A 22,302-nucleotide genomic window follows, 5' to 3' on the forward strand; every position below is an offset into this window, starting at 1 on the left:
TCTTCAGGAACCACACGTTTGTCTGGCCTCTCAACAGATACCCCTCCGTTGTGGTTGCACCTACGGTACGGCTATCTATATCGCTGAGGCACGCAAGCCTCCCCACCAACGGCAAGGTCCATGGTTCATGGGGGTATATATATATATATATATATATATATATATATATATATATATATATATATATATGTCATGTACATTATATTTTAAGATTACTGAATTGTAATTCGAAATGAAGTGCAAACAGAAGTCCAATACACTCAGTGACATCGCAATTTACCAAGTTCTTCTTCTCTCTCTTCACAGGATGATCACAGCAGTCATATAAAAAAGCCTTAATAGCTGTGTAAACGTGTTAAACGTTTTAGTAATACTAGTACAACATGATGATGTGGTGTTACCTCAAAACACTTCTCTCAATAAATAATAACTTTTTAATATTTTTGATACAATCACGGTCGATTAATAGTCAATACGGCTTCAAATTAAAAAAGCTGGTACTTGGTAGATATTGTAATCCACTTTTTCCCTGTGTGTCAGATAATAACAGACTAGAAAGGGCAAAAAGTACATGTTAAATTCAGCCCATAGTGAACTTAGAGAGCAACAGACTTATGGAACTAAGAAATTGTTCTAACACGAAATGTGGCACTGGGGCCAGGAATGCAGATAGATAATGAACCTATAGACTAGAAAGGAGACATTGAAACACATGAACCGCCATTTCATATGACTTAGAAGCGTCATAAGGAAAAAAAAAACATGTTTCAAACAAAAGAACCATTTGATCCAATTGCAAAGGCGAATGCCATTTCCCTCTCTGTGATAGTTACAACACTATAAGGAATGAAACTCGGGTTATGAACCACAGTTTCAACTTCCTCGCTCTAAATAGAATAAGGTGTTGTTTCTTGTGTTATGTTAAAGTACCCTCATCAAAGAAATGTGCGTTAGATTCAAGATCAAGAAGCAGTATTACATAAATACAGCCATATGTATCCGAAATCAACGAATATCTACTATAATTTGACAGTCTTGATCGCGATAATCACTTTTTGTTAGTGATTTTGTCTTCTAACTATCCAGATTTAGATCCATTTTTATATCAATGTTTCAATCAATCTTTTAGTCTTAGCTACAACTTGCGTCCTGATAATCTCACGCAGATCAACGCAATAAGGTCGCACTTTTTATGACTGCTATCGCAGTTGCCACCATGGAGGAACCTTTGATAAGTTTCAAGACAAGCAACGGCCCTTCCACGACCACATTATGCCTAGTAGCCTCAATAAAACAATATTATTTACAAAGTAAGCTGACTCATTTTGCCCTCTTGCGAACGCGGCACAAATAATGATTCTGACGAGAGTATGATTATAGGTGAGCTGCGTGTAGTATTGGCAAAGGTTTCTTGCCAGTACCCTCCTACAGTGACTTCATAGAGACACGCTGCTTCAGTACAGCGACAGTATTCGCATTACTCTCTAGCAAGTAGGTCGGTTCTGTCAAAAGAAAGAAAATGAAGAAATAAGGCCACAAGTCGGTTACAGTACAACTAATTTCTATTACTGTAATAGCACAGAAACGTTAGTTCTTTTCACGTTCAGAAAGAAACAAAGTATTAGCTTCATAATTGTGTAAAATAAAAGCCTTTTATTGATGTTTTCAGAGATCTGATTTTTATAAACTGAAATTGAGCAATGTGCTAGCAGTCTATTGATCACTGATGCTGATTGATTATTATCTGGGACAAGCTTCAGTATGACAGGGAAAGCCTAAAATTTTATGGTTAGCACCATGACTTCGATAAACGCATAAGTTGGCTTGGTACTGGTGTACAGGTAGGTTTAACAATGGCATCCGCATCCGCTGAATCTGCTCCTGCTAAGAGGTCATTTTCCCTGCCAATAGCCCACTTGCGAGTGTCAGCGTGGTACTTCGTATGTTCAAGAATGTGTCATATTCGATAATCTAACGGATTCAATTTTTTTTACAAAAATACCTGAGTATTTTCAGTTTTATTCTTTGGCGTGGAAACATGGAATGTACTTAATTGGCGAATGAATCGGGCTGCGTCGGAGAGTTGTGTGCCACTTCTGCGTCATAATTCTGACAGAAATTGCGTCGTGTGAGTCATGGTGGCGTGCGTTGAAGCTACAAGCCTCTCTGAAGACTCACACACTAGTGTGTCCTGCAGGCCGCTAATTTCGTCAGTAGATCGTAGAATACGCTATCTCGAACAAAGGCAAATAAACAAGCAACAGCCACAGCGCTACATTCAAGTTGGCACTTCGTTAGAATATTTTAGCTTTTGCGTAATACATTTATCGCGGTGGCACAAACTCATCAACATACTATGGCCACTTATCACGTAACTATAGAATGCTTGAGCGCACTACTAAATTACAAGCTGTTGTCTACTGTACAAGTCTCGTAATCACAGTAAGCAACAAAGAAGATTAGTGTTGCGGTAACTTACTGCTTCCGAGTTCAGAGTCTCGGTACTAATTTTCTCGCACTCTTACTTCCATGATTTGCTCCCAGGATTCTGCACCAAATTTTATGAAATATCAGTACACTAGAGGACTGAATTTAATACGATAAACAGTGCTTTATTTCAGTTAAAGCCAGTATTTTACATTTATTTACGAATTTAATAGCTTTACATAGAAAATACATAGAAGACGTTATCGTCAAAACGATAAACATTTGTTTCTTCAAACAACAACATAAAATTCAAATGCAGTGTGTTTATTTAATTTATACCAACTTGCAATAACAGATAAAAATACAAATGTAAAAGTAGTTTAATTAAAAATTCAAGGAAGCTTCCTGGTACAAATCTGCTGGTGTGTTCACTACAAATGTAAGTAAAATATTTACACAGCGAATCTCAATAAATATAAGAAACGTATCAGAGGTAGATTCACTACAAATTAGAGTAGAAAAACAGGTACATGTTTAGAGATAGATTCAGAGCAATAATAAGAATTGTATTATCTCAAATATTTTGCTGTCTGTCGGCCGAAACACAGTTCGTGTGTTATTTGTAGATAATGTTTCGGCAGTTTCATAGACATAAACACGGTACAGAATATTTTCCATAAGAAAGACCTCATTTTGCATATGCCCATTACATAATTTATAAATATCAGCGCAAAGAAAAAAATGTGATGGAAAGTATTCGTGATTTTATAGAACTTCATGAGAAATAGCGTAGAGTAAAGGAGGGAAAATAAAAACAGGAAAATATAATGAAAAATAAGAAATTATTCAGAAACTCCAGATACGCAACAGAACAGTAGTAAATTATCTAGAATGACTACTAACACTGATTGCATGTGAGTCTTTGCCATATACGGGCAATTAAATCTCGTAAAAGCAGGTGTCTCACAAATTAATTGACACTTCATTAATTGTCTCTTCTTCGGTGACAGAAGGTACGAAAACCAAGTAGAATGGGAAAAAATGAAAGTATGTATTTATTTTATATATACTATACCGGCACCAGGATAAAGTGCTTCGAAAATGTTAGTCTAAAGCGAACAGAATAGAACTCATATCGCTGGTTTGATTTATTTTACATTACTGACAGATGAAGACAACTGAGGAGAAATAATGTTTGCCACGGTGTATGATTTTCTGAATGTTTTCTAATTTTGCGAGCTTTAAATAAACAGCTGGAACTCATATTGACGAAATTTTCATTTATTTTGAAGTTTAACTAAGCATTCTCAAAACAAAATGGGATAACTTATGAAGAACGCACTTACAGTTTGACACTGTGCAGTTTCTGTAAAACAATGTAAATTTCCTATCGAGAAACTGATCGATTTCGTGTTTTGGAATGGGGTGGGCTTGATAGACGCAAGACGTAACAGCCCACGTACTATGCAGGAACGTTAACCCAAAGTACAATAAAACTATATTATTAATGTAACTTGTCAAGCCAACTGAAAATTTTCTGAAGGAAAGTTTGATATTAATAAGCGACTGCAGTTTCATGTGCAGTGTACCACGTCAAAAATTGTATACTTTCAAAAGTATGTCGAAAATATGTCTCCTGCTAACCTCAATAATTATATTCGTCAACGATGCAGCATATTTCTGTCAACTAAATGAAATGCTACGATAAGTGTTCACCAGCGGATTGACAGTTGTGTTCATTCATCCTAACAGTAATAATGCAAGTATTTAATGCGAGAAAAATAAATATGGGTTTAAGGACCAAGAATGAAGAAAAAATAGTGGTTTCCCTACACTGCACTTTCTATACACTGCATTAATTCTAAATTAAGCTACCCTCAAGTCAGTTTTGTGCTGCTGGTGGATTTTAATACTTGTGAAATTATTTCAGAATGAGAATATTTTCTCTATCTGGTTCCTCATGAGCCTGAATTATTTAATAAAATATCACGTTAAGTTGCCATTAGAACACTACTGTTACATCCCTAATGGACATTGTATTAATCACACAAGGAAAAAATTACATAGGAGGAGTGAGAAGTATAAGGAATGAACTAAATTAAAATAACAAAAATTTACTTCGTTGTTTCATATAATTAATGACATGAAGATGTGGCTAATGTGTCTGCCTCATTGACTTCAGTTTTCTAAAACACGCACAACGAGTAACACAGTTTTAAAAAATAAGAATGATAGAAATAAATTAGGTTTCCTTTGTCAAGCAGCATAATTCATTCAGAGTTCCAGAGGAGACCATCCCATTCAGGAACAATACAAAATTACTTTTCGCATTGTGGCCAGACTTTTATGGTACCTCTAATCAAATTGCGAGATCACCAAAGATATACCCATTTCCTCCAAAGTACCGTCAGTCTGAAATATTACTATAGGCTTTCATCCCGGACTTACAAAATTTCTTACTGGGGGTGACTTCAATGACGATTAAGGCTGCAGGAAATAAGTATTCAGTGGACAACGTGATTCTCATGAGAACAATAATAAAATATACATCTCAATGACTTCGTCAACAGTCTTTTCGTAAGCTTTGTCTGAAGACAACGTTCGCAAGTTGATGTTTTCTGTACTGCTTCACCAAAATCCTATGCAATGAAAGGAGAATTTAATTACGTATTAGGTTTCCTAACAGTTTTTGTAAAATCAACTGTAGTCCTTCATATGGAAACGTTACCTGCAGAAAGTACACACTACCTACAGACGAAAATTCTTCTACCATTTAATTTGTTTGTCCAATTGTTTAGTCAATAATGAATACATAAAGTTTCTATTTATGGGAACCATTTTCGGAAAGCGCCTGTGACTGAAACAGGCAGACCCATGTGGCTGTTGGACAATCAACCGTACTGGAGTCCTCCATGTCCATGTTGACAACATCTGGCTGACAAACAGTGTGTTAAAGAAGTATTCCATGTTTCGAGGGGTGTTAGTATGAATCAAAACAAGAAAAAACGTTCAATAATTATGAGCTAAAAATGCATAGTCACGGGCAGTGAACACTTCTTCATTTTCACTACTATGAAAAAGAAGTCATTTGTACTAACACAAAGGACCTATAGAAATTTTTCAGTTATTGTTCATGGATACAGCATGTAGTAAAACTTTGTTAGTGTTGTTACTGTAAACCGTATTCTCAGTTCTGAGTAAGTGCAGCACATACATTAGTTCTACATTAGTATTTGGATAAGTCTTTAAAATTCTTTTGCATTGTAGTTTTATCTTTGGGCCTGCCAGAGCAATGGAAGACTATTATTCCACACGGAAAAAGGCAAGCATGATTCGACGGTTGTTTCCATTTTCCGTACGATAAAATGAAATGATCATGTGGCATTGCTGGCAAGCGCAAGTGCAAGTCTCACGAGTGTTTCAGTCGACGCCACAATGGGCGACTTGCGTGCCTGTGATGGGGTTGAAATGATAAGGACAACAGAACACGCAGTCCACGAGCGGAGAGAATCTCCAACCCGGCCAGGAATCAAACCCGGGCCCGCTGCTTAGGAGGCAAGCATGTTACAACCCAGTTAAGCAGGCGGGCTTTCCGGACGGTAAGAGAAGATTACGTCCGCCAATTTCCGTGTGGAATAATAGACTTCCATTATGCTGATATGTGCACATATAAAACTACAATGTAAAAGCGTTTCACAGATTTGTCAAAACACAGAGTGGTTCCATTACAACTAATTTATGCGCTGCACTTAGCCAGTAGCGTAAATACGGTTTAAAGTAACAACACTAACAGATTTTTACTACATGCTGTATCCATGGTCAATAAGAGAGAAATTTGTCCTCGTTTGTTTACTGCGTTCTGTAGGTCGTTCGTAGCAGCAACGAGCTTGCTATAGAAGAGATATTTTTGACAGGAGCGAAGACAAACAGGTGCTCATAGCTCTTCAAGTACGCATTTCAGAGTCCATGATCACTGGACAATTTTTCTTGTTTCAATCATACTGCCAGTCGTCAGTATACGGAATACTTTTTGACACCCTGTTTGCTAGACAGTGTACACGAAATTCACCCGACTGTGTTCGCCAAGTAGCCCTGCTTGCGAAGCCAGGAAAAAGTACACTACTTCCAAAGTCATAACCCTGTTTGCCTTGTTCACTACATCAACATTTTCTGAATATTACAAGTAGCATCGTTCATTTAGACAAAGCAGATCCCACAAATATTTATAACGTGCTCATTTTACGTATTAATTAGTTAGTTTTATGTTCTTCTAACTTGGTGTTTATGAGCGTTAGAATGTTAGATTCAGCGTGAAAAGTAGTCTATCATTTAGACTCCATGTAGCATTATCTATACGTTATTTGGTTTTCCGTTTTCCGTAAATATCGAAAAGTCACCGTTTAGAGCTATATTGAGAGCCATTAATTGGGTTACTAAAACAATTACAGTAAATGTTAACACAAAAATGTGTAACATTTGCTGGACAATAGTTGATACAAATTACAAGGAAAGTGAAAGAAAGTGTCGGGCCACATGTGAGACTGAATTCAGGACTTCCCCGCAGATAGAACGCAACACGTCGTTCATAACTGAACAAAACCGATAGATGTAAAGGTTATTTCAGGAGTACAGCTTGAAGTGTAACAGGATTGTTATTGTTTGCAAAATAGGTAAATGATCTAGCGGAGACTGTTTGCAGATGGGGTTGTGTATGACGGTAGGAACGCCAGAAGCCTTTAGCGAACTGCAAAGCATTTATGATTGATGCAGGGGCTGGTAAGTAGCCTTGAACGAAAATAAATGGAACATATTGCGCAGGAACAGGCGAATAAATCCAATACTTTACGGTTATATTATTGGCGTCAAGTCACTGGAAACAAAAACTACTGTTAAATACCTAGGAGTGACCATCTGGGGTGACCTAAAGCGGAATAATCTCATAAAACAAATAGCAGGAGAAGCAGATGACAGAGTGAGATTCACAGAAAGAGTTTGATGGAAATGTAAAACATACCAGGTTGGATTAATGGAAGACATAGACAAGACTCAACCAAGAGCGTCGCGTTTCGTCACGGGATGGTTGTAGGCTCGTGTCACAAAGATGAATGACAAACTCCAATGGCACATGGTACAAGAGAGGCGATGAGCGTCACTGAGAGATTAACTATTGAAATTCGGAATTATATTGAGCAAGCTATCGGTCGTATATTGCTATGTGAAGGGTTTATTTCAATAGTGGTACAAGTCCATTTTAGTTCATTCTGAGGTACAGAGTCCTAAAGTTAAAAGAGCACTGAAAAATCTGCAGTTGAGATATCAGAAATATTCAAGTAAAGTTAAAAGAGCGCTGAAAAATTTGCAGTTGAGATACCAGAAATATTCAAGTATATATACCGGGTGATCAAAAAGTCAGTATAAATTTGAAAACTTAATAAACCACGGAATAATGTAGATAGAGAGGTAAAACCTGACACACATGCTTGGAATGACATGGGGTTTTATTAGAACCAAAAAAAAAGTTCACGAAATGTCCGACAGATCTCTTGCGCGCGTCGTTTGGTGATGATCGTGTGCTCAACAGCCACTTTCGTCATGCTTGGCCTCCCTGGTCCCCAGACCTCAGTCCGTGTGATTATTGGCTTTGGGGTTACCTGACGTCGCAAGTGTATCGTGATAGACCGACATCTCTAGGGATGCTGAAAGACAACATCCGACGCCAATGCCTCACCATAACTCCGGACACGCTTTACAGTGCTGTTCACAACATTATTCCTCGACTACAGCTGTTGTTGAGGAATGATGGTGGACATATTGAACATTTCCCGTAAAGAACATCATCTTTGCTTTGTCTTACTTTGTTATCCTGATTATTGCTATTCTGATCAGATGAAGCGCCATCTGTCGGACATTTTTTGAACTTTTGTATTTTTTTGGTTCTAATACAACCCCATGTCATTCCAAGCATGTGTGTCAATTTGTACCTCTCTATCTATATTATTCCGTGATTTATTTAGTTTTGAAATTTATACTGACTTTTTGATCACCCGGTTCTTGAATATTTCTGGTATCTCAACTGCAGATTTTTCAGCGCTCTTTTAACTTTAGGACTCTGTATCTCAGAATGAACAAAAATGAAGTTGTACCACTACTGAAATAAGCCCTTCATGTGCTTGATATTACCCGACGACAAATCTCCCGAGAAACGACCACAGTGGAAAAATCCGAAAAATTAGAGCTAATACGGAGGTTCACCTACAGTCATTCTGCGCACACGCCATCCGCGAATGGAAGAGGGAAAGGGTAACAGTTGATTATACGAGAAATACGCACCTCCACACACATTAAATTGGCTTCCGGGGTATAAATGTGGATGTAGGTGTGTAAGCCTGGAGACTGCAGAAACCTATTATGTGCTTACAACGAGAATCGGTTTTAAAGCGCTTCGGATCTAATGCCAGTAACCACAGACTTGACTGATTGTGAGCACTTGCACTAACAATGTGTTCATCTGGTCGCACACCACCGCGCTCCTCGTGCGTCTACCCGCATACGTCCGGTGGCTGCGGTGCTTCCAGCTGCGGCAGGTGGCTCTTGCGGACAGGCTTGACGTCGCTGCAGAGGCGCGACACCAGTTTCAGCTCAGACACGAACGCGTCCCAGTGCGAGATCTGAAACATGCGGTCAGTGCTTTTTTGAATAAAAGGCTGTCGCTGACTTGTAGACAGGTGGATCTCGCTGGTTCGGAGGATCTCGAAGGTTTCAATAGCTGGTGCGCTCATACCTGGGCATCGTTATGAAGTGAACACTTGAACAACGTCTTAAAAAAAATTGTTGTCCCTGCGCTGTTGTAGCAGAAGTTGCAATGTAATTAACTTGGTGAAAGATCTGTAAACCTAGAGCAGTGCCCTGAAAACTGGCGTTATACAGGGAGCGTCAAAAAATGTATACACACTTTGAACTGTCATAGACAATTTATTTCCCGTTCTACAAGGTTAAATATCTGAGAGAAAGTAATGTTATGTTTCTTCAACAGGTGGCAGCAGTGGCAAGGAAGTAACTGCAACATGGCGGACGTGCGTTTGAGCTTTGAAGCGCGGAAGCAGATAATTAAGTGGTACTGAAAATTTGAGAATGTAGCTGCGGTTCGAAGACAGTGGGGAAGTGACTATGGTACAGAACCACTTTCAAGGTTAACAATTACACTTCTACGACACAAATTCGAAATTCATGAAACAGTGTGTGATGTACAGCTACAATTGATGATTCCATAACTGCGGTCTTGGAACTGTTTCACCGTTCGCCTCAAAAATCTTAATGGTAAGCGGCACGTGAGAGTAATGTAAGTGCTAGTAGTGTACTACGCATTCTGAAGAAAGGTAAGTTTCGTGTGTACATTCCAAGGCTGGTGCAACAGCTAAGTGACGACGATCCAGATCGAAGGTTAGAATTTTGTGAATGGGTTCAGTAGATGGTGAGACGTGAACAGGGTTTTATGGGTAGCATAATTTGGTCGGATGAAGCCCAATTCAAACTCAATAGAACTGTCAATAGGCACAATTGTGTGTACTGGGCTGAAGATAATCCTCACATTACAGTTGAAAAGGCTGTGAATTTGCCTGGTGTAAATGTGTGGTGTGGTTTGCCTGCAAGGGGACTCATTGGGCCTTTGAAGGTACTGTTACTGGAGAAACATACCTAACAAAGCTTTCTGACACCATATTCCCTGCCATTCGTGTATTATACGGTAATGATGAGTTTTATTTCCAACAAGATGGCGTCCCGCCACACTATCATAGGGACGTACGAGCATACCTGGATCACAATGTGCCAGACCAGTGGATAGGACGCAGGGGACCAATCGAGTTTTCTGCACGCAGTCCAGACCTCACGCCGCTGGATTTCTTCTTATGGGACACAGTAAAAGATGAGGTGTACAAACGTAAACCACGTAACCTGGACACACTTTGGAATGAGATTCAGGCGGTGTGCGCAGAAATCTCATTGGACACTTTGGTACGATGTACGGAATCAGTGGTGACTCGTACTCAGAAATGTATTGATGCTGAAGGCCACCAGTTTGAACATTAATCACATTTGCAATGTATATTTATTTTCCCAATTGGACTTTAAGCTTTCCATTTCCAGAAATTTAACACTGTAGAACGAGAAATAAATTTTCTATGACGCTTCAAAGTGTGTATACATTTTTTTGACGCACCCTATACTATGAACCTCTACAAGAGTTAGTCATAAAGTTCTAGTTATCACCTCGAAAAAATGAAGTTACGATCACGAAACTTGATGATGTTGTTACCCATTCCGCGTTCAAAGCAAAACTTTTTCCGAACAATGGATGACTTGATGGACACCTTGGTTGTAGAAGTGTGCGTTTTGATTCTTTGGGAAATGTTCCACCTCGGAAACCACCTCGCGTATTTGGGGAAATGCCTGCCACACAATGGTTTTCAGAGAGAGAAGTATCTGGGTGCCATGTCAGGAGAATGCGGACTGTGAGGCAAAATTTGATAGCCCAGAGTAGCAGGATATCTGACTTTTACAGGTCTGCATCTGAGGTTTATGCTCGCTAGAACTGCTCGGTGAAAGTAGTTCCGCGTAACTCCGGCAGGTGTCAATACAATCGCTTTTGACGTGGCTAGCAACTGGACTCGACTTCCTCGAAGTTCGTTCGAGCACCATATGCTCGAATTGCCTCACCGTCTCCTAGTTACCAGAGCGCCGTTTAGTCACCCGCTGTTGTATCTTGGCGCTTGAACGTGAGAAGAAGGAGAATGTGAAAGCGAAACTTGATTCGAAGGAATATGTCCTGAGTGTGAAGGAAGATGGTCATAACAATGTTTGAGAGAGATTTTCCTTAGTGACTGACAAAGATGTCGGCTTAGGTGTGCTGTGGCAAGTGCTCTGCTCTCCTGTCTCACAGATCCGCCACCACACATATGAAGACACATGTCTGCAGGACACGAGCAAGCTAAGACAATCAAACGCGCGTAGAAATGCATGCCAGATGATGTGCCGACACAGTGTTATTTTGAGGGGGCCGATATGCACGCTATAAGCTCACGCAGAATATCTTGAAGTCTGAAACAGGACGCTCAATGAATTGCTATAAAGAAAAGTACGTTGCTTTTGGAATACTTAACTTTAATCCATCCTTGTTGTATACATCGTTCTTGTTGAGACATGCTTTAGACGATAATTATCAATTGCTATGTAAGGCTAATGGCGCCTTGCTAGGTCGTAGCCATGGACTTAGCTGAAGGCTATTCTAACTATCTGCTCGGCTAATGAGCGATGCTTCGTCAGTGTAGTCGCTAGCAAAGTCGTCCGTACAACTGGGCGAGTGCTATTCCGTATCTCGAGACCGGCCTTGTGGTGGCGCTCGGTCTGCGATCACACAGTGGCGACACGCGGGTCCGACATGTACTAATGGACCGCGGCCGATTTAAAGCTACCACCTAGCAAGTGTGGTGTCTGGCGGTGACACCACACCAGAGATCTTCGACTATTATATCAATACTAGGTGTTGGATTTCACGCTTTTTGCCAGGAGCCTGAAAAGCGTCAAAGCTTTTCATGTTTATAGTTAAAGAAATCAGTCATTAATTTATTGCAATATATGAAGTGTGATGGAGGTGAATTATTGCGTCGGTAAAGGGCTATGATTCTTCTCTTTGCAAACTTGGTACGCTTTGTGCATGAAAGGAATTCTTCTGATGCGTTCCTAGCTGGGAAGCCCGGCGACCAGGTGGACACAGGTAGTGCCCACGGGCGAGTGGCAGTCGCGCGCCTATGTCGGCACGCTTCACAGAGGGCAGGCCACCAGAGGATTAGCGACAGGCGAAGACGCTGCATACATCAACACGCTTCCAAGGGAAGCCGTGGACATTCGCATGTGTGCCCGAGGCAGCGGAAACTACAAATTTAGAGCAAAAAACAGCTTTGTCACGATTCTAGGTAACGCGGACAGAGCGGCGAGTTGAATAGCAACAGCACAACTTGGGTGTCCAAGAATCTCAAGTGGTCCGGGGAATTTTGACCGTTTCCCGCGAGCAAAACACCTGGGAACGTAGCGGCAATACTCAAAGGGAGAAGTCTTGGTTTATTTGTATACTCTGTCTCACACAGAGTGTGGCTCTCTTTTCCTCGCGGAATGCGACGGCAACGTGGGGGGAAATTTTGAAAGGGACTTCTTTATTGGCAAGAATCTAACATTGGCTTTGAAAAATATTAAGAGCTACGTAATTTGCGGAAGGGCGGAGACAAGACGTTGGAGGGGAGCGGCTCTCTCTCTCCAGGTGCAAGGAGCGCTCTAGTATTGGAATTCCGAATATTGCATTTGATGAGGCAGGAGTTCACTCTTGACTGCTTCCGATAAGTCGCAAGGATTCTCTTATTGCCGGCCGAAGTGGCCGTGCGGTTAAAGGCGCTGCAGTCTGGAACCGCAAGACCGCTACGGTCGCAGGTTCGAATGTTTGTGATGTCCTTAGGTTAGATAGGTTTAACTAGTTCTAAGTTCTAGGGGACTAATGACCTCAGCAGTTGAGTCCCATAGTGCTCAGAGCCATTTGAACCATTTTTTTTGATTCCCTTATCGCTTGTCATGAGACGATGCACTTTGCATTCGTCGCAAACAGCGTAGGGAGCAAAGTCTGTTAGATCCAAGTAAGCGAGCTTCACTCACTGTGCGCGTTATCAAGGGCTTAACTCAGGATCACATTTTGATTTACTACATGTCCGATGACGGTAGTACTGTTAGAACGGGTTTGAGCTTTGTTTAATGCAGTTTCACGTAGGTTTGCACTTGCAGATGGACGCTTACCTTCGTCCAGTAATGATAACTTCCAGTAGCAGATTTCGGTCACTATTTTCAGCGTAGGGCATGTTGGACGCTATCAACTACGTCGCCGGCAGAGTCTAGATGCAGCCGCGCGCAATCAGCCGACTCCACCGCCACGCCGACCACGCTATGAACACGGTAATACAGAAAACGCCCGCTTTCCTAGCTGCGCATTCTTCTTACGCTTTCTTCAATTTCCTTGCAATGTGTTAGATGCTCATAAAGACGGAAGGCACAGTATTCACCGTTTGCCCGCTAAGATAGCTGTTTTTTTTTTTTTTTTTTATTCCTTCCTCATTTAATACACCAGGTCAACCCGTCTCACGTAATTTATTTATATGTTAAATTAGAATGAAGTCATACAATGCTCATGTTAAAAGGCAAATATCAGGGCAAGGACCTTATATAATTCACTTGTTGTGACCTCTTGGTGCCAATTCAATTCTATTTGTTGTTTTTTTTATTTGATACTTTCTACAGAATCTGGCGACCCAAATTTTTTTTATTTTTGTTTATCATTATTTGAAAAATTTGTGAGTGATTGTTAAATGAATTTGATAAAATTTCAATCATTATTGCATGTGCCGTTTAATGCAGTTTTACTGAATAATCCACTTATATGTTGAACAGCACTCCTTGCATTTCATATAACATTCACACCTCTTTCTCCCTCCCACACGAGGTAGCTTGCAAGCTTGCAGACATCGGTTCAGAATTGCGACATGTAGACGTCTCTAATATTTAGCCTCATCCTGCGACAGGAGCGCGAAACGCTGAAAGACAAGCCGATCTAATACTGGCGCGTATGGTGCCCAGCATTATAAAGGCCATAGACGGAAAGCATGTGGACATACAACAAGTATACGGACCGATACATATCGGAAAATGTGTTACCTATCAGGTACCGTGCACTTTGCTTATCAAGATTTAGCAATGTGAAATGTAGTATTGGTGACAACTTACTTTTTTGACAGGAAAAAACTGGGGAATTTATTAAGAACTAATTGAAGAAAACGTTGTTTAACTTTAAGGAGTAAATCATCAGAATTTTAATAATATTTCATTCGTCACTAACCAAGGCGCAAAGATATGCAAGGAATTGCGATCTTTCCAGCGTTATGCATACATTACACTAGTTTTGAACACAGTCCTGAAACAGATTTTCGATGACGATTGTTTGGTAAATGAGGTTCCAGTGGTTTATTCCATGACTTGTGCTACCAAAGACACTGTCCGTTTCATGAAGAAAAGTGGTGACATGAATTCAGTACAGATAAGCTTGGAGCAAGAAACGGAATGTAGGTGTGGAACAGGATGGTCAGAGAGTTACAGTACTTGACAAATTATTCTTCCTAACTTGGGCCACACTTGTTACACATGGTACTTCCCAGAGTTAAATTTCTCAATTTCCTCCTTGCGATGTGACACTTCTGTCAGTTTGCTGAACATATAAATCCTTCTACTAGCTTTACTTGTTCATTGCACTTTGGCGATCCCAAAATTTCCACGTGATAACTGACACCAGTTTCAACCTGGATATACTCAGAGAGGTCAGGTCTGCCTCTTTCCATTAAACACAATACATCACCATCACGAGTGGCCTTTCTAACTGTCTGTTTTAGGTATTTAATGTAGATTCGCAGGCTCTTTTTTCATGCCCACGACCTACAAAACTGAAATTGACTCAACAGATCATTTGGTGGTTCAAGTCTCCTCCTCCGATGGCACTTTGGTTGGAGTACATAATTACTAGCGAGCTGAAGTTTTCTCTACAGTTTTTTGTTACACGTGGAGGTGTGTCCAGTAGTCGATAGAGATATGCAGTTATAAGTTAATGTCCGCTCTTTACATTGAGTTTTGCCCAAACATTCTCCCATGTAGGTTTAATTTCTAGCTATCTCGGTATATATGAGTCGCCGGTCTACTCCTCCATTTCCCATTAAGAAGTTTTAGATCACTGACAGACTACAGAAGTTTTTCATGCATGTAAGACAATACCTCCAAGGAAACCTGGAGTTTAAATTGTATGAAACGCTACAAGGACTCCAACAATCTCGCTGTTCCTCAAAAATGTTACCAAAAATTTTGGATGAATACATTCGCTGACCTATCGCAGATATCTTATCATTTATAACCAAGTGCTTGTTTGTAAACCAAAAAGTTCAACCACTGGTAGTGTGTAAACAATAATGTTTAAGTCATCCTAGTCCAGTTTAATAAATGCAGTTAAAGTAACTGTAGGATGAAATCAGTTAAAAAAATAAAAGAAAGAAAAAATATCCAGGAAGCTACCTTCAGTTTTCAAACGGTCTTTCTACACCACTTTCTATCTTTTAGATAATGATAATTAATATCACACAACAGAAATGGAAAGTAACTAGCATAAAAATTTAATACACAAAGGCATTTGCATTAATTTTAATAACAAGTTGAGGCCTTCTAACCAATGTTACTTGCAGCTCTCTAATACTTATAGTAGAAATATGGACTCTATGAGTTGTAGTTGATGTATTTAAGGTCTAATGAAACTAGTAATGTAGAAATAAGTAGAAAGTGTGATTCCTATTGAATTCTTATATTACTCATAATAAAACAGTGTTGTAAGTAAGCTGAAAAGGTCTTGTATACTCGATTTGGAAATATATATATATATATATATATATATATATATATATATATATATATATATATGTGTGTGTGTGTGTGTGTGTGTGTAATAAAAGAATTTCTGTATTTGTTAATATTTCGTTAATCATATTCCAAAAGTCAAACAATACAAAATTGTATAATACATTACACTGATGTGAAGCGTGAACGTTTCTGTTTGTACAAAAGTTGCAAGTAATATTTTTTTTGTTGGTTTAGTTACGTATTTTCATCAGAATGTCAAAGCTGTGATATTACTTTTCTACTATCAATGACATAGATGAAGATGAGATGTGAGATACAATGCTGTGAGAAGCGTTTGACAGAGCACTGAAACACAAGGCCCCAGGAATAGACGACATTTAGTCAGAACTACTGGCAACCTTGGGAGAGCCAGCTATGACAAAACTTCTTCCATCTAGAGTGCAAGACGTACAGTATGAGACAGACGCTATACTCTAAGACTTAAAGAAGAATGTAATGATAACACTTCCAAAGAAAGCAGTTGCTGACGGGTATGAAAATACCGAACCATCAGTTTAGTAAGTCATGGTTTCAAAATACTAACATGAATGCCTTACAGAAGAATGGGATTACTGGTAGAAGCCGACCTCAGGATTCCATGGAAATGTAGGAACACGTGAGGTAATACTGACCACACGACTAATCTTACCTCGTAGGATAAGGAAAGACAAACCTACATATATAGCATTTGTAGGCTTAGAGAAAGCTTTTGACATTGTTGACTGGAATACTCTCGTTGCAATTGTAAAGGTAACAGGAGTAAAATGCTGGGAGCGAAAGGCTAATTACAACTTTTACAGAAACCAGATGCCAGTTATAAGACTCGAGGGGCACGAAGGGAAGCAGTGGTTGAGAAGGGAGTGAGACAGGGTTGTAGCCTATCCCCTATGTCATTCAATCTGTACATTGAGAAGCAGTAAAGGAAATTAAAGAAAAATTAGGAGAAGGAATTTAAGTTCAAGGAGAAGAAACAAAAACTTTGAGGTTCGCCGATGACATTGTAATTCTGTCAGAGATAGCAAAGTATTTGGAAGAGCAGTTGAATGGAATGGACAGTGTCTTGAAAGGATGATATAAGACGAACATCACCGAAAGCAAAACAAGTGTAATGGAATGTAGTCGAATTAGATCAGGTGATGTTAAGGACATTAGATTAGGAAACCATGCAGTTAAAGTAATAGATGAGTTTTGCTATTTGGGCAGCAAAATAACTGATGATGGCGAAGCAGAGAGGATATAAAATGTAGGCTGGTAATGGCAAGAAAAGCGTTTCTGAAAAAGAGAAATTTGTTAACATCGATTATAAATTTAAGGGTTAGGAAGTACTTTCAGAAGACATTTGTCCGGAAAGCGGACATGTACGGTAGTGAAACATGGACAATAAACAGTTTAGACAAGAAGAGATTAGAAGCTTTTGTAATCTGGTGCTACATAAGAATGCTGAAGATTAGAAGGGTAGATCAAGTAACTAATGAGGAGGCAAGGAACAGAATTGGATAGAAAAGAAATTTGTGCACAATTTGACTAGAAGAAGCGATCTGTCGGTAGGGAACATTCTGAGACTCAAGGGATCACGAATTTGGTATGGAGGGACGTATGTCTCTTGGGGGGGGGGGGGGGGGGGGAAGGGGGGCGGAGGGTAAAAATCGTAGACGGAGACCAAGAGGTGGATACATTAAGCAGATTCATAAGGTTGTAGATTGCAGTAGCTACTCGCAGATGAAGAGGATTGCACAGGACAGAGTAGCATGGAGAGCTGCATCAAACAAGTCTCCAGACTGAAGACACCAACAACCTCTGTAGCTTGAGGAGAAAAACTATTTTGTTATCACTTATTTAAAAAGACATTTAATTACTTTGTGATTTTATACTGAATTGTAAAATAACAGCCGAACTGAAAAAATTTCTTATATACTATCTTCTACCAATTGATATCCAGGAATACATAGTATGAAAGTACGTAGCAGCCTTTAATTTTCAGTATTTGTCACCATATTTTGATCTGTACGATGGTTCAGCGCACAAATCTAATCACACTTTATCAAATTGATACAAGTTTTGGATACATTCACAATTCCTGTTAAGTATTAAACATAGTTGTAGTTGCTATTTCAAATCTGTACTGCCTGAAAAAGAAGTGAAGCACCCACAAGTCATGGTCGGATGACAGTGTAACTTCACACACGTACACACTACCGGCAGGTATGCAAATGTTTAGAGTTGCAATCCTCTGTGAGGGTTAGAACGGGCACCACAGTGCATTAGTGTTCTACATCCATGCGACTGGTCTGGAATTCACACTTAAGTGCGTGGCAGAAGTTTCTTCGAACCACCTTCAGACTATTTCTGTGCCAATTCACTCTCCAAAAGAGTGAGGGAAAAGAGAACACTTAAAAATGGTTCAAATGGTTCTGAGCACTATGGGACTTAACATCTGAGGTCATCAGTCCCCTGAAACTTAGAACTACTTAAACCTAACTAACCTAAGGACATCACACACATCCATGCCCGAAGCAGGATTCGAACCTGCGACCGTAGCGGTCGCGCGGTTCCGGACTGAAGCGCCTGGAACCGCTTGGCCACACCAGCCGGCAATGAACACTTAAGTCTTTCTGTACGAACTCTAATTCCTCTTATTTTATAACGATGAGTATTCTCCCTACATAGGTTGGCGACAATAAAATATTTTTACATTCAAAGGGTGAAGTTGGAGATTGAAATTTCGTGTAAAGATCTTCCGCAACGAAACACGCCTTTGTGTTAACGACTGCCACCCCAACTCGCTTATCCGTGACACTCTGTCCCTTGTTTGGCGATAACAGAAAAGGAGCTGCCCTTCTTTGGACTTTTTCAATGTCCACTGTCAATTCTATCTGATGCGTATCCGACACTGCATAACAGTGCTCTAGCAGGCGACGGAAAAGCGTAGTGTATGCAGTCTCTTTAGTGGACCTGTTGCATTTTCTGTGTCTTGCCAATAAAACGCAGTCATTGGTTTGCCTTCCCCACAACATTAACTATGTGATACTTCCAATTTTAATTGTTTGTAATTGTAATTCCTAGGCATTTAGTTGAAATAACAGCCTTTAGATTTGTGCGATTTATCGTGCAGCCGAAATTTAGCGGATGGCTTTCGTACTCATGTGAATGATCTCACATTTTTCCTTATTCAGAGACAACTGTCACTTTTCGCATCGTACAGATATCGTGTCTAAGTCTTTTTTCAATTCGTTTTGATCTTATGATGACTTTACTAGAAGGTAAATAACAGCATCATCTGCAAACAATCTAAGAAGATTAGGAACAGGAAAGTGCGTGTAACGGTTCCTTGGGGAACGCCAGATATCACTTTTGTTTGATCGATGATTTACCATCGAGTATGTACTGTGACCTTTCTGGCAGGAAATCACTTATCCAGTCGCACAACTAAAGCAATACGTCATAGCATGCAACCAGATTTGAAGTCTGTCGTAGGGAAAGATGTCAAAAGCATCTGATAATCTAGAAATATGGAATCAAATCGAACTCCTCTGTCGACAGCACTCATTATCTTGTATGACCAAAGAGCCAGTTGTATTTCACAAGAACGACAATTCCTGAATCTCTGTTGACTACGAGCCAATAGACCGTTTTCTTTGAGGCAATTCATAATGTTCGAATATAGTGTTTGTTTCAAAAACCTACTGCAAACAAACGTTAGGGATATGGGTCAATAATTAATCGGATTACTCCTATTTCCTTTCTTGAGTATTAATGTGACCTGTGCGAATTCCCGGTCTTAGGTACGGATCTTCCGTCGAGCGAGCGGTTGTATATGATTCCTGAGTATGGGGCTCTTGTATCGGCATACAGTATTGATATACCATTTGAAACCAAAGACTTGCCTTTGTTAAGATACTTCGCTGCATTGGAGGGTATCTACTTCTAAGCTATTCATGTTGGCAGTTCTTCTTGATTCGAGTTCTGGAATACTTACTTTGTCTTTTTTGGTGAAGGAATTTCGGAAAACTGTGTTTAATAACGCCGCTTTAATGACGACGTCATCGGTAATATTACTTCTGGTGTCACACAGTGAAGGTATTGATTGTGTCTTGCCTTGTGAGGCTACAACGCAGTCCTTGCTATGAATATTTTCGCTTACTTAACACAAAAATGGCTCTGAGCACTATGGGACTCAACTGCTCAGGCCATCAGTCCCCTAGAACTTAGAACTACTTAAACCTAACTAACCTAGGGACGTCACACACATCCATGCCCGAGGCAGGCAACTGTAGCGGTCGCGCGGTTCCAGACTGTAGCGCCTAGAACCGCTCGGCCACCCCGGACGGCTACTTAACACATGAAACTGTTTGTATACGATGTATTGTCTAGTGTAAATATGTACTGTAAATACTATATTTAAATTATGTAATATTTAACACTGGCAAGTCAGGGCATATTTAGTTGACGTTGAAGCTGAGAGATTGTTTTGTCGTGCCGCTGGGCGCGGGAGCGCGCCAGCGGGTAGTAGTAGCAGTGACGACGTGCTCGGAGTAAAACGTACAGTCGAGTGCTGCTATTCTTAGCTGTGTTACATATAACGGCTAGTGTGCCGATCTAAGTACGACGGGAAAGTAATGGTCGGCATATCTGGAAGCATGGCCGGGCAAGTTATTATGGATTAATGGGTATATTGCTGAAGAAACGAGGACTTAAATGTGAAGCGCACTGTGGGCCCAAGTCGCAAAAGTAAAATCCCGCTGCCACATTGTGTCGCTGCCGTGGAATTCCGTCGATCCACCGACAACGAGGGAAGTAATATCTACGTAATTTTCGTAAGATAAAATTGTTGAAGGCTTGCCAATGACTGTGCTTTTCTCTGAAGTTCAACAATTAATAACAAGCACTTTATAATCGAAGTTTTGCAGTTACATTCCACCCGACAACAACACCAAGTAGGTTCCTTCCGATCCTTGCCCTATTGAACCGAGTGTGTCACGCCATTTTCAAGAGAAAATATCTTAATTATCAAATTATTTGCATAGACGGTGAAGGGTAAATTTCATACTGGTTATCGTAGTTACTTCTTGCACTTAATAAGCTTCGCCAACCGTAGTGACTGAATTAATAAATTTGATTATTACAATTTACTTCAATGCATATTCAGCTGAAGTTAGTTCAAGGATATTTCATGAAACTATAAAGCTTATTCCACCTGACAAACCCTCAATTAATGAATTATTATCATTCAAAACATAGTTAATCAATTATTGGCAATATATTTCATTATCAGTAGATTAAACTGTACGAAGTACCTAATTTTAAAGACAGAATGGCAGTCGATTATTCAAAATTTCGATGCATAATTATCTGTGTTGTCAGCATTGCACTTAGCTGACAAATTATGAATCAAATTACTATCAAAATACTTATTGAAAGTTAACCATTAATGTTTAAGTGTAGTTAGATTGTTCTGACATTGTTTTATATGACTACTGAGCCTGACACAGCACTTACGTAAAAGTCCCCGTTCCACCTGCTGCGCTACAACCCAGGTAAACTTTATTTTTGACACAATTATTCACGTACTTAACAGTACTGTCGCTCATCAGTTGAGATGGCGCCCGATTTTTTTAAATTGCTTTTACAACTTAATCATTTCTTTCAGCAAAATTTCCACTGGCAAAATTTATTTCCAAATTATTTCCATTATTTCATTTACCGATCGTTATTGAATGAAATTACTCATTCAGTAACGATGAAGTTATAACGTCCCCTGTTTCCCGTGGAATAATCATTATTTACTTCGGATTCGGATGCTTTATCCTGACGCGGGTCAAAATTCATAATTCATGGTCATTGTCAACTAGTAATTTCGCAAATCCCGGGAAGCAGGGGGGTGTTATAGCCTCTGGTGCACTTAACATACGACTAGAAGCTCTTTGGATTTTCTGGCAGATTTCAAGACAGAGTTTCGTTGCGAAAACTATCATATTTGTCTCGCATTGAATTCCGCTCTAAGTTTCGAGCTTCAGTAAAATGTCCCCAATCTTGGAGATTTTGAGTTGTGTTGCTCGTTTTTAGTATTGTTACCAGGCCTGGTAGAGTATATAATGGGCTTGCACAGCGTCAGATGTTGAGTAATCGCTGTGAAGGACACGGAGATGTCGCGTGCCTGCACCTGACAGAGTTTGGAAGTGGCCTCATTGTGGACCTCGATTTGGCTGGCTGGTGGAATCATGTACGAGGTGCATTCAAGTTCTAAGGCCTCCGATTTTTTTTCTCCGGACTGGAAAGAGATAGAAACATGCGCATTGTTTTAAAATGAGGCCGTGTTCATTGTCAATACGTCCCAGAGATGGCAGCACCGTA

The 22,302-nt window shown here is 39.9% G+C and overlaps 1 protein-coding gene across 1 annotated transcript in view; it reads right to left on the bottom strand.

Moving 5' to 3' along the window:
- Window positions 1–8,652: 8,652 nt before the first annotated feature.
- The window catches only part of LOC126456136 (glutamate receptor ionotropic, kainate 2-like), a 293,829-nt gene continuing 280,179 nt past the window's right edge, over window positions 8,653–22,302 (bottom strand). The window contains exon 17 of the mRNA XM_050091890.1: window positions 8,653–9,095. Within this exon, the coding sequence (XP_049947847.1) occupies window positions 8,967–9,095 (129 nt within the window). The 3' untranslated portion in view covers window positions 8,653–8,966. The remainder of the gene's footprint in view (window positions 9,096–22,302) is intronic.

The sequence above is a fragment of the Schistocerca serialis genome, chromosome 2, assembly GCF_023864345.2.
Source record: "Schistocerca serialis cubense isolate TAMUIC-IGC-003099 chromosome 2, iqSchSeri2.2, whole genome shotgun sequence".
NCBI lineage: Eukaryota > Metazoa > Arthropoda > Insecta > Orthoptera > Acrididae > Schistocerca > Schistocerca serialis.